This window comes from Acomys minous (assembly GCF_964271855.1).
Source record: "Acomys minous genome assembly, chromosome: 2".
NCBI classification, from domain to species: Eukaryota; Metazoa; Chordata; class Mammalia; order Rodentia; family Muridae; genus Acomys; species Acomys minous.
Genome location: NC_140484.1, coordinates 35,355,507 through 35,374,315, shown reverse-complemented (window position 1 = coordinate 35,374,315; position 18,809 = coordinate 35,355,507). Strand labels below are relative to the sequence as shown.

At 43.9% G+C, this 18,809-nt stretch overlaps 1 protein-coding gene across 3 annotated transcripts in view; it reads right to left on the bottom strand.

The window, feature by feature from the left end:
- The window catches only part of PIP5K1B (phosphatidylinositol-4-phosphate 5-kinase type 1 beta), a 257,803-nt gene that overhangs the window by 95,705 nt on the left and 143,289 nt on the right, over window positions 1–18,809 (bottom strand). For all 3 annotated transcript variants that reach the window (XM_084771731.1, XM_084771732.1, XM_084771730.1), the window contains 2 exons: window positions 5,103–5,233; window positions 69–186 (listed from right to left, as the gene is read on the bottom strand). In XM_084771731.1, coding sequence (XP_084627857.1) covers window positions 69–186; window positions 5,103–5,233 — 249 coding nt within the window. The remainder of the gene's footprint in view (window positions 1–68; window positions 187–5,102; window positions 5,234–18,809) is intronic.

The following is an 18,809-nucleotide window of genomic DNA, read 5'->3' as shown; positions in this document are numbered from 1 at the left end:
ACTTGTCACCGCTGCTATTTTAGATAACGTCATGCATTCTGTAGAAAGGAAAACCGACCGGCTCTTACCAAGTAATCATCAGGCTTGATACCAAAGAGTTCTCGGAAGTATCGGAAGGCCAGTGGAGCGTAGGTCTTAAACCTGAAGTCTGGGTAGTGATGTGCTGGGGTCAGGTTGCTCCCTTCACTGCAGTTCAGGAGACAGACAGAGAGAGAGAGAAAGAACATTAGCAAAGACAATTTCAATTTCAAATTCTATCTCTATTAGTCCTGGGCCAATTTAACCTCTAGACAAAAATTACTGTCTGCTCAGAGAGGTCGTGAAGTTCCCTTTCACAACGGCCAAGACCTTGACATGGTGAGGGGCCACTCCACACTGGCATCCCCTGCCAATCATGGATGGGGGTGGGGGTGTCAAGTGTCAGACATTCCTCCTCTCTGCACTTTTCCTTCCTTGGGAAGTTACCAATCTTCTCTAGTGAAATCATATTACGATGTTTTAATGAGATCTTGAGCTTAGTGTGGACCATTTCTTGGTCCTGAATGTTAGATACTGGATAAGTAATTATAAGTAGAAACATTTGAAATAGTTAAAAAGGATTTTAAAAATATATTTTGGTTATATCTGTATGGGTGTTTTGCTTAAATAATTTATGTTTGTGCACCACATACGTGCACTGCCCTCAGAGACCTGACTAGGGTGTCAGATCTCCTAGAACTGGAGTTAATGAGTTGTGAGTTGCCATGTGGGTGCTGGGAATTGAACCATGTCCCCTGGAAGAGCAGCCAGATTCTTAACTACTGAACCACTCTTCCAGACCTCATATGAAATAATTTTTAAAATATCCTATGATCTAAAGCAGTGTGGCTCTCAACTTTCCTAATGCTGTGACCCATTAGTACAGTTCCTTATGTTTTGATGACCCCAACTATAAAATTATTTTTGTTGCTACTTCATAACTGCAATTTTGCTACTCTTATGAACTGTAATATAAATATCTGATACACGGGTGGTCTTAGGCAATGCTTGTGAAAGGGTTCTTTGACTTCCACAGGGTCATGACCCACAGGTTGAGAACCACTGATGTAGGTAGGAAGACCTGTCAATTTCTATCTTAGTATAGTCCCACAGCTCATAAACGGTTACAGGGCTGTTTCTCTTCTTGAGGTTAAACAAAACATCAGAATTTGTTATTATTATAATTGTGTGTGTTGTGTGCAAACAAAAATGATACACATACACACACATATGTGTGCGTGTGCATGTACATTAGTGTACCTCCAGGTCAAAGAGGTGAACATTGTTCCCTCAAAAAATATAATTCTGTGTGTTGTGTTGTCTGTGGTATATGTACTTGTTAGTGTGGCTGTGCACATGCGAATATGTATATATGCATGTGTGTGTATGTGTGTGCATATGTGCATGTACATGTAGGGGGCAAAGGCTCATACACTGTGTCTTTCCTGGACTGTTCTCCCCTTTATTTGAGACAAGGTCTCTTAGTGCACCTGAAAGCATCAAGGCAGCTATGCTGGCTGGCTAAAGAACCTGACCCTTTCTCTCCAGCCCTGGGTTATAGGCTTCTGTGTCAAGCCAGGTAATTATCCATAAGGATGGAATGATCTTTAAGCTGTGCTCTCAGCTTTTGGAACACAGCTGCCAGAACGGAGCATAATCCGCAACACTATCTCCTACAAAAGAGAAGGGAGCAGCACAGATTCTTATGGGCAAAGAAGCCCGAAATACTTCTCCAGAGCTGTGTGACCATAGGACAGAAAGAGTAGAGCTTCGGGGCCAGGCACCCTGGGTTCAAGTCCCAGCTTTACCATTTACTTGTGTGTTAAGTGACTTAAGATCTTAGGGATATTGATTACTTTATATGCCATTTTTTTTTAAACGTGAAAGGTATTAAGAGTAAGCTAGGTGGTGTGGGGGCGTACACCTTTAATTCCAGATTTCTGGAGGCAGATGCAGGCAGGTCTTCTCTGTGAGCTCGAGGCCAGCCTGGTGTATTTTTAGTCAGTTCCAGGACAATGAGAGCTACACAGTGAGACCCTGTCTCAAAAACCAATTAAGCTTAATTATAACCATATACATCGTACGCCACATGAACAAAAGCATGTTTGGTTGACAGCAGGTATCTAAAGCTTGCTTTCCATCGCCACCTCAAATTCATGGTGCATGGTACAAATGGTATAAAATATCTTCCTGCTCTATGCCACCAGTAATGAAAATTTATCCAGAGTGTCTCTCCAGGGACACCTCATGCTCATGATTCTTTTTACTTATTTACTCTGAATTTGGAGAACCAAGTAACCAAAGACGGGACAGGGTCTGTTCTAGACTGTTCTATCTTCCTCAAATCTTAAATGTCCAGGCCTGTGGCCATCTACAAAATGAAATGATCTGCAGAATAAACATGTGATATCTAAAAATAGCTCTGAGTGATTTTTTAAAAAAAAAGAAAAAAGAAAAACAACACAATGCATTTGGTTGCTAAGGGAAACCGATTCTGTTGCTTCAGTGTGGAAGTGAATTAAAGCAGCTTTTCAGGGGCTGGAGAGATGGCTCAGTGGTTAAAAACACAGGCTGCTCTTGCAGAAGACCCAGATCCAATTTCTACCACAAACATGGTGGCTTACAAATGTCTCTAACTCAAGCTTCAAGGGATCCAATGTCCTCTCCTTCTGGCCTCTGAGGGCATCAGGCATGCAAGTAGTGCATGACGTATATGAAGGAAAAATGCCAATACATATAAAAATATTGTTAAAAAATAAATTAAACAGTGTGTTATTTCAATCATTTAGTTCTCTAAGATGGAGGACACCAAAGAACTCAGGATGTTTCAGTTGCTTACAACCAGTACCTGTCCTGGCCACCTACCCTGACCTACATCCTCAGATGAGTTTAGAAATATGTGCATGGGAGGCTGGGTGGTGGCGGCGGCGCCCGCTTTTAATCCCAGCACTTGGGAGGCAGAGGCGGATCGCTGTGAGTTTGAGGTCAGCCTGGTCTACAAAAGCGAGTCCAGGACAGCCAAGGCTACACAAAGAAATTTTGTCTCAAAAAACCAAACCAAACCAAAAAAAAAAAAAAAAAGAAAGAAAGAAAGAAAGAAAGAAAGAAAGAAAAAAGAAAAAAGAAATGTGGGCATGGGGAGATACATTCACACACACACACACACACAACAAATGTATGAAATGCTATATTTTATTTGTTTGCCTTTTTGTTTTTGTTTTGTTTTTTTTTTCGAGACAGGGTCTCTCTGTGTTAGCCTTGGCTGTCCTGGACTCACTATGTAGACCAGGCTGGCCTCGAACTTACAGCAATCCACCTGCTTCTGCCTCCTGAGTGCTGGGATTAAAGGCGTGCGACACCATGTTCAGCTCTTGTTTGCCCTTTTAAGACAGGGTCTTATTATGCAGCTCCAATTGTCCTGGAACTCACTCTGTATACCAGGCTAGCCTCCAAGTCAGAGATCCACCTGCCTCTGTCTCCCAAACACTGAGAGACAACTTACAACTAAGTTTACAACGTTAGCTTCCTACTCAAAAAGAAAAAGATAAAAACGCCATCATTTTCTCTTCCTCACAAAGAGGTCACAGGTTTGTAACAAATTCCCCAAGAACAAAAGGGGCACATACACAGCCCGCCAGGTGGGTGTTTACCCAACCACACATTCACAAATTTATGGATCAAAAAGTTTTAAAAGATTCCATCTGCATTGATCATGAATATTTGTTTATCTTGCTATTAGTCCCTGAATGGCACAATAAGCAACTATTCACAGTGTAGGTAGGTAGGTAGCATGAGACACCTAGAGATGCTGTGAAGTAAGGTCAGGACTCTTTACATGACTAGGTGGGTGAAGCCACTTCCTGAAAAGCCTAAAAGACCTGAGTTTGATCCCTAGAATCTACATGGTAGAATGACAGAACCAATTTCTTCAAGGTGCATGCTCACATGTTCATACCTATATAAATGAAAATAAATGCAATAAAAAGTGTGCAGGAGCATGCATACAGGTCACATGCCATTTTTGTGCTACTTAAGGGACGTCAGCATGGATAGGTTTTCTGATGCTTGGGGATGCTAGAACACACCCCCACAGACAATGAAGGATGGTTATTGACCAAGCCCAGTCATAAACAACAAGATGGTTCATTTCGAACATACAATTGTGTCTGAAAAGCCAATCCTTATAGCCATAAAGGCAAACCAAGCACCCTCAGGGAGCATGTCTTTATTTTCTAGTCTAGTTCAATCGAACAATGATTTTTTTTTTTGTAATGGTGGAGTTGACTTTTTTTTACTAATTAGAGCATAGTTGACACAGCATAGAGACGTTTCAATCAGGTATACAGTTCCATCACTGTTATCCACCGCCACATATATTTATCTTAAAAAATATTTTTATTGCCTTTATTTTGTGTGTTCACACACACGTGTACCCACACTCAGGCACACATACCATGGTGTGAGGGTGGGTCAGGGAACAACTTGTGAGACATGGCTTTCTCTCTTCCTACCTTGTGAGCCGTGGGGATCAAACTCAGGCAAAGAGGCCTGGAGGCAAATGCCTACTGAGCCATCGCATCAGCCCATGTGTTTGATTTTAAACAATTTATGTTTTTTGTTCCACAGACTGAAAGATGTATGAATAACTTTGGTGTTTTTGCAAACATGGTGTCAAAATAGCAGCCTGATCTCACATTTTTCTCAAGGAAATTTAAGTCAAAGCCATCAGAAAAGACAACTTAATGGCTTAATTCAGATGCAAGGCCATTTGTAGTCCCTCTGGTCTATTTTTAAAATTAATTAACCATTTTTTTTTAAAAAGATCTATTTGCTTTTATTTTGTGTATTGACTTTATGCATGTATGTGCACCATGTGCATGCCTGCTACCCCTGGAGGCCTGTGTGTTTTTGTTTTTTTTTCCTTTCGAGACAGGGTTTTTCTGTGTAGTCCTGGCTGTCCTGGAACTTGCCCTGTAGACCAGTACATGTAGACAAGAGCAGGGTACAAAAGTCCTTCAACAAAAGGATGTCAAAGTGAACTTTCCTCAACATGGAATCATCTCAGATTAATACAATGTTTTTACCTGGGTAGGAACACACTTTCCACCACGTAAAAGTCTTGCATGAGGACATCGCGTTCCGGCTTGGAAGTGAGATTCCCCACTGTGTATCCGATTCCCAGCTGGATAGCACCTTTAATAGCTGAGGATGCGGTCTGCAGAGAAAACACGGCACCACGTTAGCTTGGAGGGTTTTGCTCAAGGTCACAGGCAGCAAACTGGAGGGTGCGGCAACTTTCTCCTTGTTCCCAAATGGTAGCAAGTTGGGGCTTAGTAAACCTAGTAAGGATCTTTCTCCTCGGGTGATTTCTCGTACTGACTGTGGAATGTCCCCCACAGGTTCGTGCATTTGATCACTTGGCCTCAGCTGCTACACTGGGAGGATGTGGACCCTTTGGAACATGGCCTCTCGCTGGTGGACATAGGTCACTGGGGCAGGCTCATCTTCTGGCCCTGCCTCAGGTCCCTTTTTCTGTGCCTATCTAGCTGTAGGTGAAGAGTGTAGGTGTAGCTGTAGGCGTGTGTGTCCAGTGCCACACATCTGCTCCTCCCTTCCCTCACGTCATGATGCAGAGCCCTCTGACAGCAGGAGTCATAACGAGCTCTCCTCCTCTAGGTAACCTAGGCCAGGCATTTTGGTCACCCTGAGGAAAAGCAACCGCCACACCATGAGGTTATTTTTGTACGTGTGACATCTTGCATACACAGTGTACCTAAGGTTAACAGGTTAAACTATTTATCTTTATTTTACTAAGAACTTGGAAACATCATGGAACACTTTCAATAAGGAGCATTATGGGTTCTACCCAAAGATAAATGGTATAGTTGGATTTATCTAACAACAACAACAACAACAACAACAACAAACCTTATTTTTTTCATAAGAAGTGATATAGAGAGAAAATTATTGGAGTTTTTGATGTTCACATAAAATTTAATTTTAACAAATTGTCTACTGGTCTTGGAAATGATCTGTAATTGAATTTTTCTTCATTGATCTGTGATAAAAGATGTAGAATAAAGATACTAATTTTTATTTATTAATTTATTTAATCACTTTATGGACACCTTCCCCTTTTCCTGGTTCTACCCCCCACACCCCTCCCCCACTATTTCTCCCTTTCCTTCTCTTCAGAGAAGGGAGGACCGCTCCTGGTTCCCCACCCACCCTGGCACATCTGTTTTTTTTTTTTAAACATGGGTTCCAAGGATTAAACTCAGGCCATCAGGTTTGTACCACTGACATGTCTTATTGGCTCTAGAATACATTCTTCTGTGTGCATATGTACCTGTTTGTGTGTGAGTATATACATGGTGCGTGTGTGTGCACATGCCTGTGGGGGTCAGAGGTCGATGCTGAATATCTTCCTTGACTGTTCCTTACCCTACCTTTTGAGACACTGACCTTGGAGCTCACGAACCCAGTTCCAGGGGTCCTCCCACTTCTAGCTCCCCAAAGCTGGTTGTGCCAAGTCTGGCTTTTTTATGTGGGTGCCAGGGATCTGAACTCAGGGTTTGTGAAGCAGGTGCTTGTCTATGGAGCTGTTCCTTCAGCATCTCAGTACACTGACCTTAGCATGTGGTATCTTTTTATGTCTGGCAGTTCTAATACAGAACCACAAACCACAGCAGAAAACAACAAGTTAAACGAGTGGTTCTTAACCAGAGGCATCTGACAATGTCTGCAGAGGTTTCGGTTATCACAACTGGTGTGTTGTCGGTGCTAAAAATACCAAGTGGGTCTAGCCATCCTGTAGTGCACTGGAAAGTTCCTACCGCAAAGATTTAGCCTGCTCCAAACGTCTGAGAAACTCCAACTAAAATGAATGGAATAAAGATGAACCAGTACATTAAAAAGGAAACCCTTTCTATTTTTCCCAGGCAATATTTTCATCTTGTAAATCCAACACTGATCCCCAACTCCCTCCAGCCTTTCTTCTTTTTTCTTTCTTCTTTCTTTTTTAGTATCTAAGAACACCTCTCCTTAAGAAGATTTTTTTTCTTGCTTCAGTGAGGAGGACTAGGTTCTGCAGCCACGTCCAGCTTTCCTGATGGTCTCTCTAGTCGCTTCCTCCTGGTTTCTTAGAGTCTATTTTTTAATAAGTATTATAATTTATTCACATCACATCCTGATTACTATTCCCTCGCTTGTATCTTCCCATTCCCACTTTCCTTTCCTCCTATTCCCCTCCCTTAGACCTCTGACAGAAGGAACCCTCCTCCCCCACCAAATGACCACAGCCTATCAGGTCTCATCTGCATAGCCTGCATCCTCTTCTTCTGTGTGCCTGCAGGACCTCCCTACCAAGGGGAAGTGATCAAACTGGGAGCACCAGAGTCTATCTATCTTCTGAAACTGAAGTAACAAGTCTGATTTGTGATCCTCACAGTCCTTTGCTGTTGTTGCCAATGGTAACAGTCTAGTATTAAGCCCTTCCAGTCTCATCTCCATGCATACGGCTCTCAGATCTTCTCAGTCTATTTGGATGCTATTCTACCACCTTGCACATATGGTAGTGTCCTAGAACCTGTCCACTCTATATCCAATATCTGATTCTTTTCCTAAGGCCTCGTCATCTTCAGTCATCCAATACTGAAGCCCCAAACTGACATTTAACACAGGTGAGTCCCACATTAGTACTTGTTGATTTTGCCTGAAATGGCTACACTCCACCAGTACTGTTCAGAATGAGTAAGAGCAACTCCTTGAATCCTCATTTAAGCATTTGGCTTCTTCCACTCTAAACATCTGTCGTTCTTCATCTGAGGACATCTATCCACATGTTGGACCATGTAGAACACGGGAAAATGTTTTCATGTTGTCGGGTGGCTTTTACCCCACATACCCTTTGACTTAAGACTACAGGAAGCAAGATGCAAAGGATTGAGTGTTAAGTTCATCTAGCGCCTGAAAAAACAACGCTGTTATTTTAACGCTCCTTCCTTACATTCTGTGATGCCAGCGGTTGGTGTCAGTGACCTTTTGTACCGGTAGCTCTGAATTTTGAAGGAAGAGATGGATTTCTTTCATTTTAACCCTGTATAAAGACTCAAAAGCCATTGCATCTCCTACTTATCACTCTGGGTGGTCTGTCACAAGCTCAATGCTTTTCAGAGGAGCCAGCATCCCAGAACATTCTGTCTAGCCCTGAAACAGACTGCATGCCTCAGTACATTTTGTACTCTGTGTCCACCCCAGACGCTGTTTTCCAGAGCCATGAGAGCAGTCTTTTATCACTCTGTGCAAGTCTGTCAGCAGAAAGGGTACTGTGTTCCTTGCTGCTCCCTACCCTGGGAACAGAAGGCACCCTCAGCTGCTGGTAGGCTGTAACCTTGACCAGAACCCTCAGACTTCAGGGGCTGTGAACGTCACCAGAGACACTGCTGACACGGATGGTGGTTCACACCCCTGGAACATGTGCAACAAGACCTTGGGAACAGGGTAAAATAATGTCCTCTTGCTCCAACGAACACTGAAAGCAACATTTCTCCTATGGTATGAGATTAAGTTATGAGTTCCTGGAGGAATAAGAACCTCACTGACATGTTTAGTTAAATAAGCAGAACAAGACCAAAAAAAAAACGAAACAAATTGTAATCCTATTAATTTCTTTTCATGTCTCTTAAAAACCAAGTGCTTGGGTGGGAGAAATAATAGCATAGTAATAAATAGAAATAAGTTAATCATTTTTGAGCAACTCATTTGTGACAGATACTCAACCATATGGATAATAATAATTTTACCAGCGTCAACACAGCACATACTTCCACAACATTTACAGGGTTCTCAATGGCCTTGACTTATGCTGACCCATTTATCCTCCCAGTAACTTGGAGAGGTGAGTGATACTTGGTAAGCGCCCTCAATGTGAAAATTTGAAATCCAAAATGCTCCACCACTGGGAACTACGCATAGCGTGGGTCAAAGAAATTTTGTGTTCGGTCTTGGCTTCTGTTCACAAGCTATCTCATTATGCCTAGTTAACGTTCCTCAATTTTATATCTAAAACATGTCCCAAGAGTTTGAAGTAAAGGATTTCCATCCTGCATCACAACCTCCATTTCATGGACCCAGGTAGGTTTAGCAGCTTCCTACAAGGTGAGGAGGTAGATTTAGGACTTAAGACAAGGGTGGCTGTGTTATAGACAGCTATGCTTTGTGGTTTCTAACAGCAGAGACCCTTAGCACACTTAACAGAGTAGCTGAGCTTGGTGACAACGGTTCTCTTTACAGGTGTACACTAATGGCTCAGCATGGTTAGGTGTCTCTGCGGGCATGCTTCTATATCTCTTTCTTCAAAATGACCCAAGAGTCAAAGTTGGAGGTTCTCTATTAAGTCTAGATGTTTGTCCACAGCAAAGGAAGGAGCCCTGAAGGAGCCATTCCTTTGGATGAAATGAGATAAAAATGTTTAATTAGCTGCTAATCACATCCAACCGTAGGCAGCAGCCAGACAAAGGTCCACAAGTCTCTTGGGAAACCACATCATTAGCATCACTGGTAACATGGGGGAGGTATTAATATGAGGCGGTGTCTGGCTGCCTTGGTAGAAACAAATCACCCCACATGCTTCCTGTCCCAATCTCTGTGCAGAAAACAAAATGCTTTAACATGGGCGTGTTTGGGTATAACTAGAGAGCATCCTGTCTGTTTCATGGAAGTCCCTGCTTTGCATTCAATGACACATGATTCTTCTAGGCCACTTTCCCATTGAGCATTAGGCTCTGGCTTCATGTCCAGCAAGATGCACTGTAAAACTGAATTCATTCTGAAACCCTGCCTGATGTGTGCATGTTTGTCAGATCAGCAAGTGTTGACTATGACAAAGAGCGTTCAGTCTGAGGTGTTGGTGGCTGTCCTCCTATAAGCAGCCATTCTCTCCCCACAGTTTAGAAGCTATAGGGCTCCCTTCCTTTCTTTGGGATACCAGCAAGACTGCAGTGAGCTGACAGCTTTCATACGTTCTGCACTGCTTAAGTCTCCACTGCCAGGCTCTGCGTGCTGTGTTCCCAAAGTCCTGGAACATGACCAGTCCCCTTTCCAACTCCAGGAGGGACTGTAGGCTCCTCTAGTATAGGCTTAATATGGGCTTAGATTCAGAACACAGCAACACGATCTATTTTTAATTCTGGACCTCACAGGGATAAGTGGAGGCAATGTGTTGCCTGGATACTAAGCACGGGAAACTTGGAGAAAGATAGAGCCACAAAGCATAACAAAGACAAACCATTTCTTTCTTTCTGGGGCTTGTCCAGGTCTGATGTGGATTCTAAGGAAGGTGGGTGTCAGCTTGCATTCATGTGATACACTGCAGTTTTCCAAGCTCTGTTTGTAGCAGTACCAGGAATTGAACATAGTGCCTTGTTCGTGCCAAGCAAGTGCTCTACTATTGAGCTACATCGCTAGTCCTCAGACTATAATCCTTTAATGATTATATTTGATCATCAGAGCTGGTACATGGCTAGGGATTCATATTGCCCATTGCATTGATTCAACTGGACCTTGGAATGAACTGCTCTAGATCCCATGGCTAGCACTTCATGTTGGAGCCAGGGCTGAATCCCCGGTCTTCTAGAAGGCTCCTAGTTCAGTGACCCCATCTTTTGTTGAACATGAGTTTACACATCTGCCTGACACGTGACTTTTCCCTGCTGAAGATGGAGCTAACAGACACTGGAAAGCACTTGAACAATGAAATAACGAGCATCCTAACAGTAAGATGGAATGCCTACAGAGAGCCACCACAGGGAAAGCAATGATCCCAGCTACAGCGAGGGTTTAATGGCCTTACATTGGTTACAGGAAACTGCTTCCTACAAAGCACTGTCTATGAAAACTGGATCACTTAATAAGCCATCTGATGTTACTGGCTTTGAAAGGAAGTATTGAAACATGCCATGTCAACAGCAGTTTCCCTCACCCTCCCCCCCTCAGGCAATCTGAACTAATTATGGTTTTACAGCTTGGATACATGTTGCTAGAGATATCTGCTTCAAAAGTACAAATGTGTGGTCATGTTATTGCTTTTTATGAGACTTCTGAATGAGCGGTCAGCATCCTTAGTCTCGGAGCAAGTGCAGCCCTCAGGCAGCTTGCCTCTAGAAGCTCTGTCTTAACCTGACCGCCTCCATTCTGTTTGATAGCTACACGCAACATGAAAAAGATGGGACAGCTCGTGGCCAGCCTGCCCTTGAGTAAGGATAGCCAGAGATCCTAACTCTAAATCAGAGATGTTTATTAACAGGCCATAGAAAGTAGTCATAGAGCCTATCTCTGCGGCAAGATGGCCATCTGTGTTGAGGCAGGGAGATTTCTACTACTGTCCCTCACTTCTGTAGCTTTAGTGCTGCTTTTGGTCTCTCTCCTATCCTGCAGTTGCACTAAAGAAGCAAATCTTAGTCTTCTCATTTGTCCCAAGGAGAAAGGTGAGGGAGAAGAAAGGGACAGATATCCAGCAACTGGCTATTGGCTTGTAGAATTCAGGTGGTGAGACACTGCATGTAGTTAAGATCAGAGCTCCAAGCCGGGCATGGTGGCCCACGCCTTTACTCCCAGCACTCAGAAGGCAGAGGCAGGTGGATTGCTGTGAGTTTGAGGCCAGCCTGGTCTACAAAGCGAGTCCGGGATAGCCAAGGATACACAGAGAGACCCTGTCTTGAAAAACCAAAAACAAACAAAGATCAGAGCTCCAAGAACGAGGATATGGATGCGCTGAGGGTCCTATTATCCTGTGTACTATATACCCTGCTCTATCCCAGGCCTAGCCCTGGCATTTCCCCAGCATTGTGCTAGGCAGAGGAGAGCTGCTGCCACCACATCATAAAGTTGGCTGCTGTTCATTTAATCAAGATCTAAGAGCCCATGGCATTGGATAAGCCATGAGTCAAAGACAGCTCATGGTGCTTGCTATCATGGAGTTTCTGATCTGGGGTGGAGGAAAACACATCAAACCAAGACATGTCTATAACAACAGTGATCGATGACAGGAAGGTCAGTGTGACATCACTGAGATTAAGGGGTTGGAGACCCACTTACAGAAGCCAAGCCAGGGAGTGTTCTGGGCTGAGGCTTGAGAGGTGACAATGGGCCAGATAGCAGGTCGTGTCACTGGACCCTAGCCTTGTGTTTACCATGTGTCAAGCAATTAATTAATTCTCTACAAACTAGGGATTTGGAAGTGGCCTGAACAGGATCCTCATCCTTAACAAAGTGACATTATGGGCTTTCATGTGGCAGGGAAAGGTCCTATTCATGGGCGAGGGAAGCTCATTTTCAGCATTAGAAGAAGGAAATTGCAGAGACCTGGAGCAAAGCACTGTGGGCAACAGGTAGAGAGTTGGCATAAGGGGGCTGGAATGAGTAGGCAGATGTAGATCTGGGCCCTCGAAGGCATCCTAAGGGTTTGATGCGTTTCAGTTGTGCTGGTCAACAGATGGCAAAAACCAGTGAAGGATTTTATGTGAGGAAGTAGCGTCTGATTGGAAAGGGTCGCTGGATGCTGTGTGGAGAACAGATGGGAGGGATGGTGGGAGGGAGAGGGATTAGGAGGCACTCGCATGGTCCATGTGGAGATGGTAATGACGTAGAGAAGTCTAATGAACAAGAAGATGGACAGAAAAGTCAAGTGTGAGATGGATCTTGGAGACAAACAGACAGGGCTTGCTGTGAGTCAGAAATGAGGGACCGAGGGCACCGACAGCGTCCAAGGATGCTTTTCTTTATCAGTTCTGAGAAGTAAGGTCACTTTCCCTGAACTGTGGAGGGCAGAGTGAAAAACGAATGCATCTTGTAGAGAGATGAGGAGTCTTCCTGCTTGAGGTAAGAAGCAGGTTAGGTGCTCAGAGCGGAAGTTGAGTGCTGGAATCACTGATTGGTTACGTAGCTATTACTGAAAACCAGGGGGAAGCAACCCAAACAGGGAGCAGCGGGGGGGGGGGGGGGGGTCAGGGGGGCTCCAAAGGAGCAGCACCTAAGGTAGTGGGACAATGCTTCAGGAGAGGTGGCTTTAGTGGACCACAGAGAGGAGTTTGAAGGAAGGGGTGACGAGCATGTCAACGAGAGGCTCTCTCATTCCACACACGAATGGGGACCATCAAGTTCCCTGGGCTAACTCCTCCTTGTTCCTATTCAAGTCAGGGATTCACATGTAAACCTCAATCTGAGTTACGAATATCTGACAAAGTGACTTGATGTAATTATAGCCACCGGCACAAAAACTGTCCTGTAATGTGGAGAAATAAAATGTCGTATTATGTCTAAGCAGCATCATGTAAAACAGACCCACTGGAATTTGGAGAAGCATGTGTGTGCACCCACAGAGGAAACTGAGACTAAAAAAAGGTACCCGAATGGACATTATCTCTGTAGTGGGAGTAAGTCTGGGATTTGTTTCTCTCCTATCTTAAAGGTTCTCAATGCTGTAAACCCATGCAACCATTGCTGTTAGGGAACAGTATCACAAATAACTTAGCGGCCCCTCCAACTGTTTCTCTAAATATATTCTGGGTGGAATCTACCTTTGCTCAGATGAAAATTACAGCAGGTCTAGGACATATCTATCTATCTGTTAACTCAGAATAAAACTGCTCCTGTTTGCACCTGGGAGCAGAACCATAAAAAACAGCCTCACAGGGCTATTTGGCATGCTTTACCTAGTTCAGTAAGAGACTGACTTGGGTGTGCTTTCAGTGGCCTCCATGCCCTCTCCAGCTTGCTGGGCACCCACAGGCATCTAATGGAGGAGGAAGGGAGAGGGGCTTTTCTCCTCTTTTCTGTTGGATGCCGGATGGAGGAGGGACAGGATGGTCCCCCCCTGGCCCTCCCTCCCCGTGAGGAGCTCAGTTGTAAGATGCCCCAGGCACCCCAGTCTTGCCAGATATACACACTGCTTCTTGCTGGGTGTTCTCACAAGATCTGTAATTACCCCCTACGATGGTCGCTACATTCGCCTGTGTAGGGGAACAAATACATCACATCTCTCCTGGCTAGTTGGGGTTTTTGCAGCTGCTTCTACGCTCTGCGTTTAGAAAGGGATGGTACAAATTCTACAAAGGTGGTTGCACTGGTCACAGGCCAGAGACTCATTCCTGTCTGTACATAAGTCAACCAGGGCCAAACTAAATCACTGACAATTTCTTTGTGTTCTTGGGCTCCCATCCATGGAAGCCAGGTTTCTATTCCCCTTTCTGCATTTCTTCTTAACACTCTACCATCACCTCTAGGTCCTGTTCTCCACACTGTCTCTGTTCATGACAACAGCCAGAAATGGCAGACTCCTTTCATCATTCCTTCCAGGAATGACTTCCTTGGGTTGTATTACTTTCATGGCAGGCAACTACTTTTCTGATACTTTTTTCTTTCCCAGCCATTACACTTTTTCAAACTAAGAATATTATAGCCTCATTTCAATGAGGCCCACTTCTGGGCTTGCATTCTGTGTGTTGAACTGCCTTGGGATAAGGTCATTCTGACACACTGCGCATAAAACAATCTTGGAAGAAGTCCAATGCAAACACATTTTCTATTTAAGTTTCCCTTTTCAGTGAGAAGCTTTTGAATAGGACTCCAGTGCTTGATGGACCATCCGTGTCTCAAATGCTGGTAGAGAAAGTAGGATGAAGAAAAGATGGTGCACAGTTCCCTTGGAGTCGGCTCTGCTTCACTGATAATCCTGTCAGAGAGGCGTGCTTCATGGAAAGGAAAGTGGGCTACACAAACACTCCTCAACATCAACAACCCCCCTCTCCCCCATTTTCCCTCCCCCCCATTTTCCCTCCCCCCCCAGGCCTACTCCTAAGGTATTTGCAACTCAGCAGTGGTGGATTAGGCATAGGCACACTCAATTGTCCTTAAGGAGATCTGCCAACAATTGCAAGTGAACCGCAAGATTCAGGACAGGGTGGCCTTATGAACGCCACTGCATTAGTCTTCTTCAAATGTTACAGTTTAAATGGAAGACACTCATCACAAATATGGCCTAACACATTCTTAATATCGCTTCTACACACAGGGGAACAAAACTGCACTTGTTAATGTGTTGAAATGGAAATAATATTTACTTGACACGAGCACAAATTTAGATTCAATAGCAAAAAATAGGGACTGGCATTTTTTCTCCACCTTCTGAAACCAATCAAAATTAAATGCCACAGAATTTTAGGATGTTACATTTCCTGAAAAGGGAGCTGTCAACCTTAAAGCTAAAACATTACATAAGCACTGATCTCTCTCTCTCTCCCCCCCCCTCTCTCTCTGTGTGTGTGTGTGTGTGTGTGTGTGTGTGTGTGTGTGTGTGTGTTACAAATGCTTCTCACAGGTGTTGCTACAAGCTTTTAGCATCTACTCGTCCTTATTTAGCAGCTGTTCTTAGTGAAGGGGGACTTTGCCTCCCCCCATGATAGCAGGAAGATTATGGAGATAATCTTGGTTGTTTCAGTTGGAGAGTTTCTGCTATCTGTTGGTTAGAGGCCAGTGGTGTGCTCAACACCCCACAGGAGCACTGGTGGTCCCTACAATGAAGAATTACCACAAAGCTGATACTCTCAAGACTGAGAAACCCTGTTCACACTAACTGAAGTTCTAATTGGGCATTTTTGCCTGGCTCTCTTGACGCTAGGTGTAGGCATATAGCTTAATTTCTGGTGATAAGATGTGAAAAGAAATGCCATGGCCAGGTGTCAGATCGTGCCCTTAAGAGAAAGGAGTGTGACCTCTATTGAGGTGAGAATAGATGAATCAGCCTTCCTTTGTTATGTTTGGAGGTTGTACTTTGAGAATGGCAGAGCAGTGAGCTGAGCCTCAAGTTCCCGATGAGGGGAACTAGCTCAGTTCTGTTACCACGAGAAATAAGCACAAGTGTGGCTTCAGTCACAGCCATTCACATTCTCGCCTCCACACATAATCGAACCCATGTTCCAAGTGCTATAACTTATGAAGCTACACTCCACTGATCTTGATTTGACTCAAAATGTCCTCAAGCAGAAAACAAGTGTTTACAGAGAAAGCATTGCTTTACTTGGAAAAGAAAAATCCATCAGACTGTAGCACATGTTCATTGAGGAAAAGTTAAATAATCCTCAATTATAGAAGGTAAAACACAAACGTTCCTATTTTCTATCTTTGCATGCTAGGGTTAACTATACTATAATTTTTTCATATGTATCTGATGTTTTTCTCTCAATACAATGAAAAGGCACAGATATGTGTGCACATTGGAGGTGAGGGTAGAACTCTGTGCTAAGCATATGCTTATCATGTGCACAGACATGGCATCACAAAAGCAAATTAATAAAAAGTGGGATCCTACTATTTAGGTTTTGTTGCAACTTGGTTCTTTCACATAATAGGCTTCTGTGCCGACTTCACCAACTCTATGTGCCATGCTTCGAATCTGTGATATTCCTCCCAGGCTCAGGGTTTTGGCACTTGGTTCCCAGCCTGCGGTACTATAGAACCTTTAGGTAGTGAGCCCCACGGCTGGCTTCAGCTACAGTCTTTTTTCCCTGTCTGATTCCTTGTGAAAAAAAAGCTGCCACTTCCTGCTACTGCTGCCATGGACTGAGAGTATCTGCTGTTTGCTGCTCCGTGATAGACAGTGACAAACAAACCTTCCTTCGCTTACATGGCTCCTGAAAGGGACTCAGTGACAGCTTTTCCAGTCTACCCAATGCCTTATAGTCAGTGTTCAGATTGTTCACAGCTTGCATGTAGTGCAATTGGCTCAACTGCTCTCCCGTTGACAGATTATTGTTCTTGTAATCATACTCGCTCGCTCTCTCTCCCGCCCTCCCTCGGATGCCATATTTATAGTGACTTAAACTTATAGCAACATTTCTAAAAGACAAATATAGTAGAACTCATAATGCCATGCTATCAAGAGTTTCATTTGCAATTGTTGGCTGATCTCCTTAAGAGCAATTGAATGTGCATAATTCACTGCTACTGAGTTAGGAGGAATAAGAAAGAGAGCTGTGTGTGTGTGTGTGTGTGTGTGTGTGTGTGTTTGTGCGCACGTTGTTAATGAGGACTGTTTGTGTAATGTGCTTTTCCTTTATAATAAAACATGCCTCCCCACCTCCCCTGGGACTGAACCCAGAGGCTTATGCATGCTAAGGAAGTGCTCGCTAGCCGGGGTGTGGTGGCATACACCTTTAATCCCCGGAGGCAGGCATTTCACTGTGAGTTCAAGGTCAGCCCGGTCTACAGAGTGAGTCTGGGACAGCCAAAGCTACACAGAGAGGCCCTGTCTCGAAACACTTCCCCCACCCCTCCCCCAAAGAAAGGGCTTGAGCAGTAAGCTCCTCTCCCAGCTCTTGTTGCTAAGACAAAGCCTTGCTAATGCATCCTGGCTCTGAACTTGGTAGTTCTCACTCCTCAGCATGAGTTACAACCCTCACTTCTGGGTAAAGTATATGACCTAAAGTACTGGAATAGATACTTGTTCATCTATTCCTGAACCTTTTTTTTTTTTTTTAAATATCTTACAGCATAGATTCCCATAAGAATTGTCATGTGAAAGGATAGGAACATTTAAACTTTTGGAAGAGTCTGCTGAGATCCTGCTAGAAGAGATTTCAAGTTAGACACCAATAAAGTACAAGAATGTTCTTATTGTCATCGTCTTTCCAATACCAGCATCATCAATGGTAATTTTTTCCCCCAAATTTGCTGTTTTAGCTCCCATTTTCTTAATCACTAGTGTGTACTTATTGCATAGCTGCTGTTAACTTCATAATTTCCCCCCTTTTATGGCCACAGACTTAGTAACCAAGCTCAGTTACTCTGTGCTAATTGAAGCTAAGCTGCACTTGCAAAACACTCCCCCTGGAAGCTCTGAAAAAGACTCCAAGCTTTCTATTAGGAAGCTTTATTGTGGAAACTCTAAATTCTCCAAGGATTTAAAAAAAAAAAATGTAGCTACTCCTTATCATCAACAAAATAAAGTTCTTTATTTCTGTAATAAAATGTATAATTAATGAGTCTTTTATGTTTGAAATAGTTCTCTATTTATAGTTACACAATTAATGTTTTATATAGTACATAAGGAATATGTTCCACAATGGGTCCAGTTGGGCTGTGGGGTCTTTTTGGCAAGAACACAAAATCCTGGAGTGGGTGAGATGGGTATACAGGGCCCATCTGGTTGGAGCAACTCATATATAGACACAGTCTAAGTGTCTGTCTACCTGTCTGTTGATAGTCTCACATCACAGTTTAAAATGGAAGAGTTGAGGGGTGGAAGAACCTGGAGGGGACAGGAGCTCCACAAGGAGACCAACAGAACCAACAAATCTGGGCCCAGAGGGGCCTGCAGAGACTGATGCACCAACCAAGACCATGCATTGAGAGGACCTGAAACCTGCTGCTCAGATGTAGCCCATAGGCATCTCAGTCTCCATGTGGGTTCCATAATATGGGGAGTAGGGGCTGCCTCTGACATAGACTCTGGTGGGGCAGGTTTGCCAGGCCACAGAGGAAGAGGATACAGGCAGTCCAGATGAGACTTGATAGGCGGGGGTCAGATGTTAGGGGAGGAGGGCTCTTCCTTTCTAAGGACTAGGGGATGAGGGAGGGGGGAAGTAGAGAGAGGGGAAGGCCGAGAGGCAACGAGGGAGGGGGCTACAATGAGGACGTAAGAGAATACATGAAAAATAAATTAATTTAGTTTTAAAAAATAAAACAAAAAGCCCTTTCAGATGGGTTTCCCAGTAGTGGGAAACAATCTTCTATCT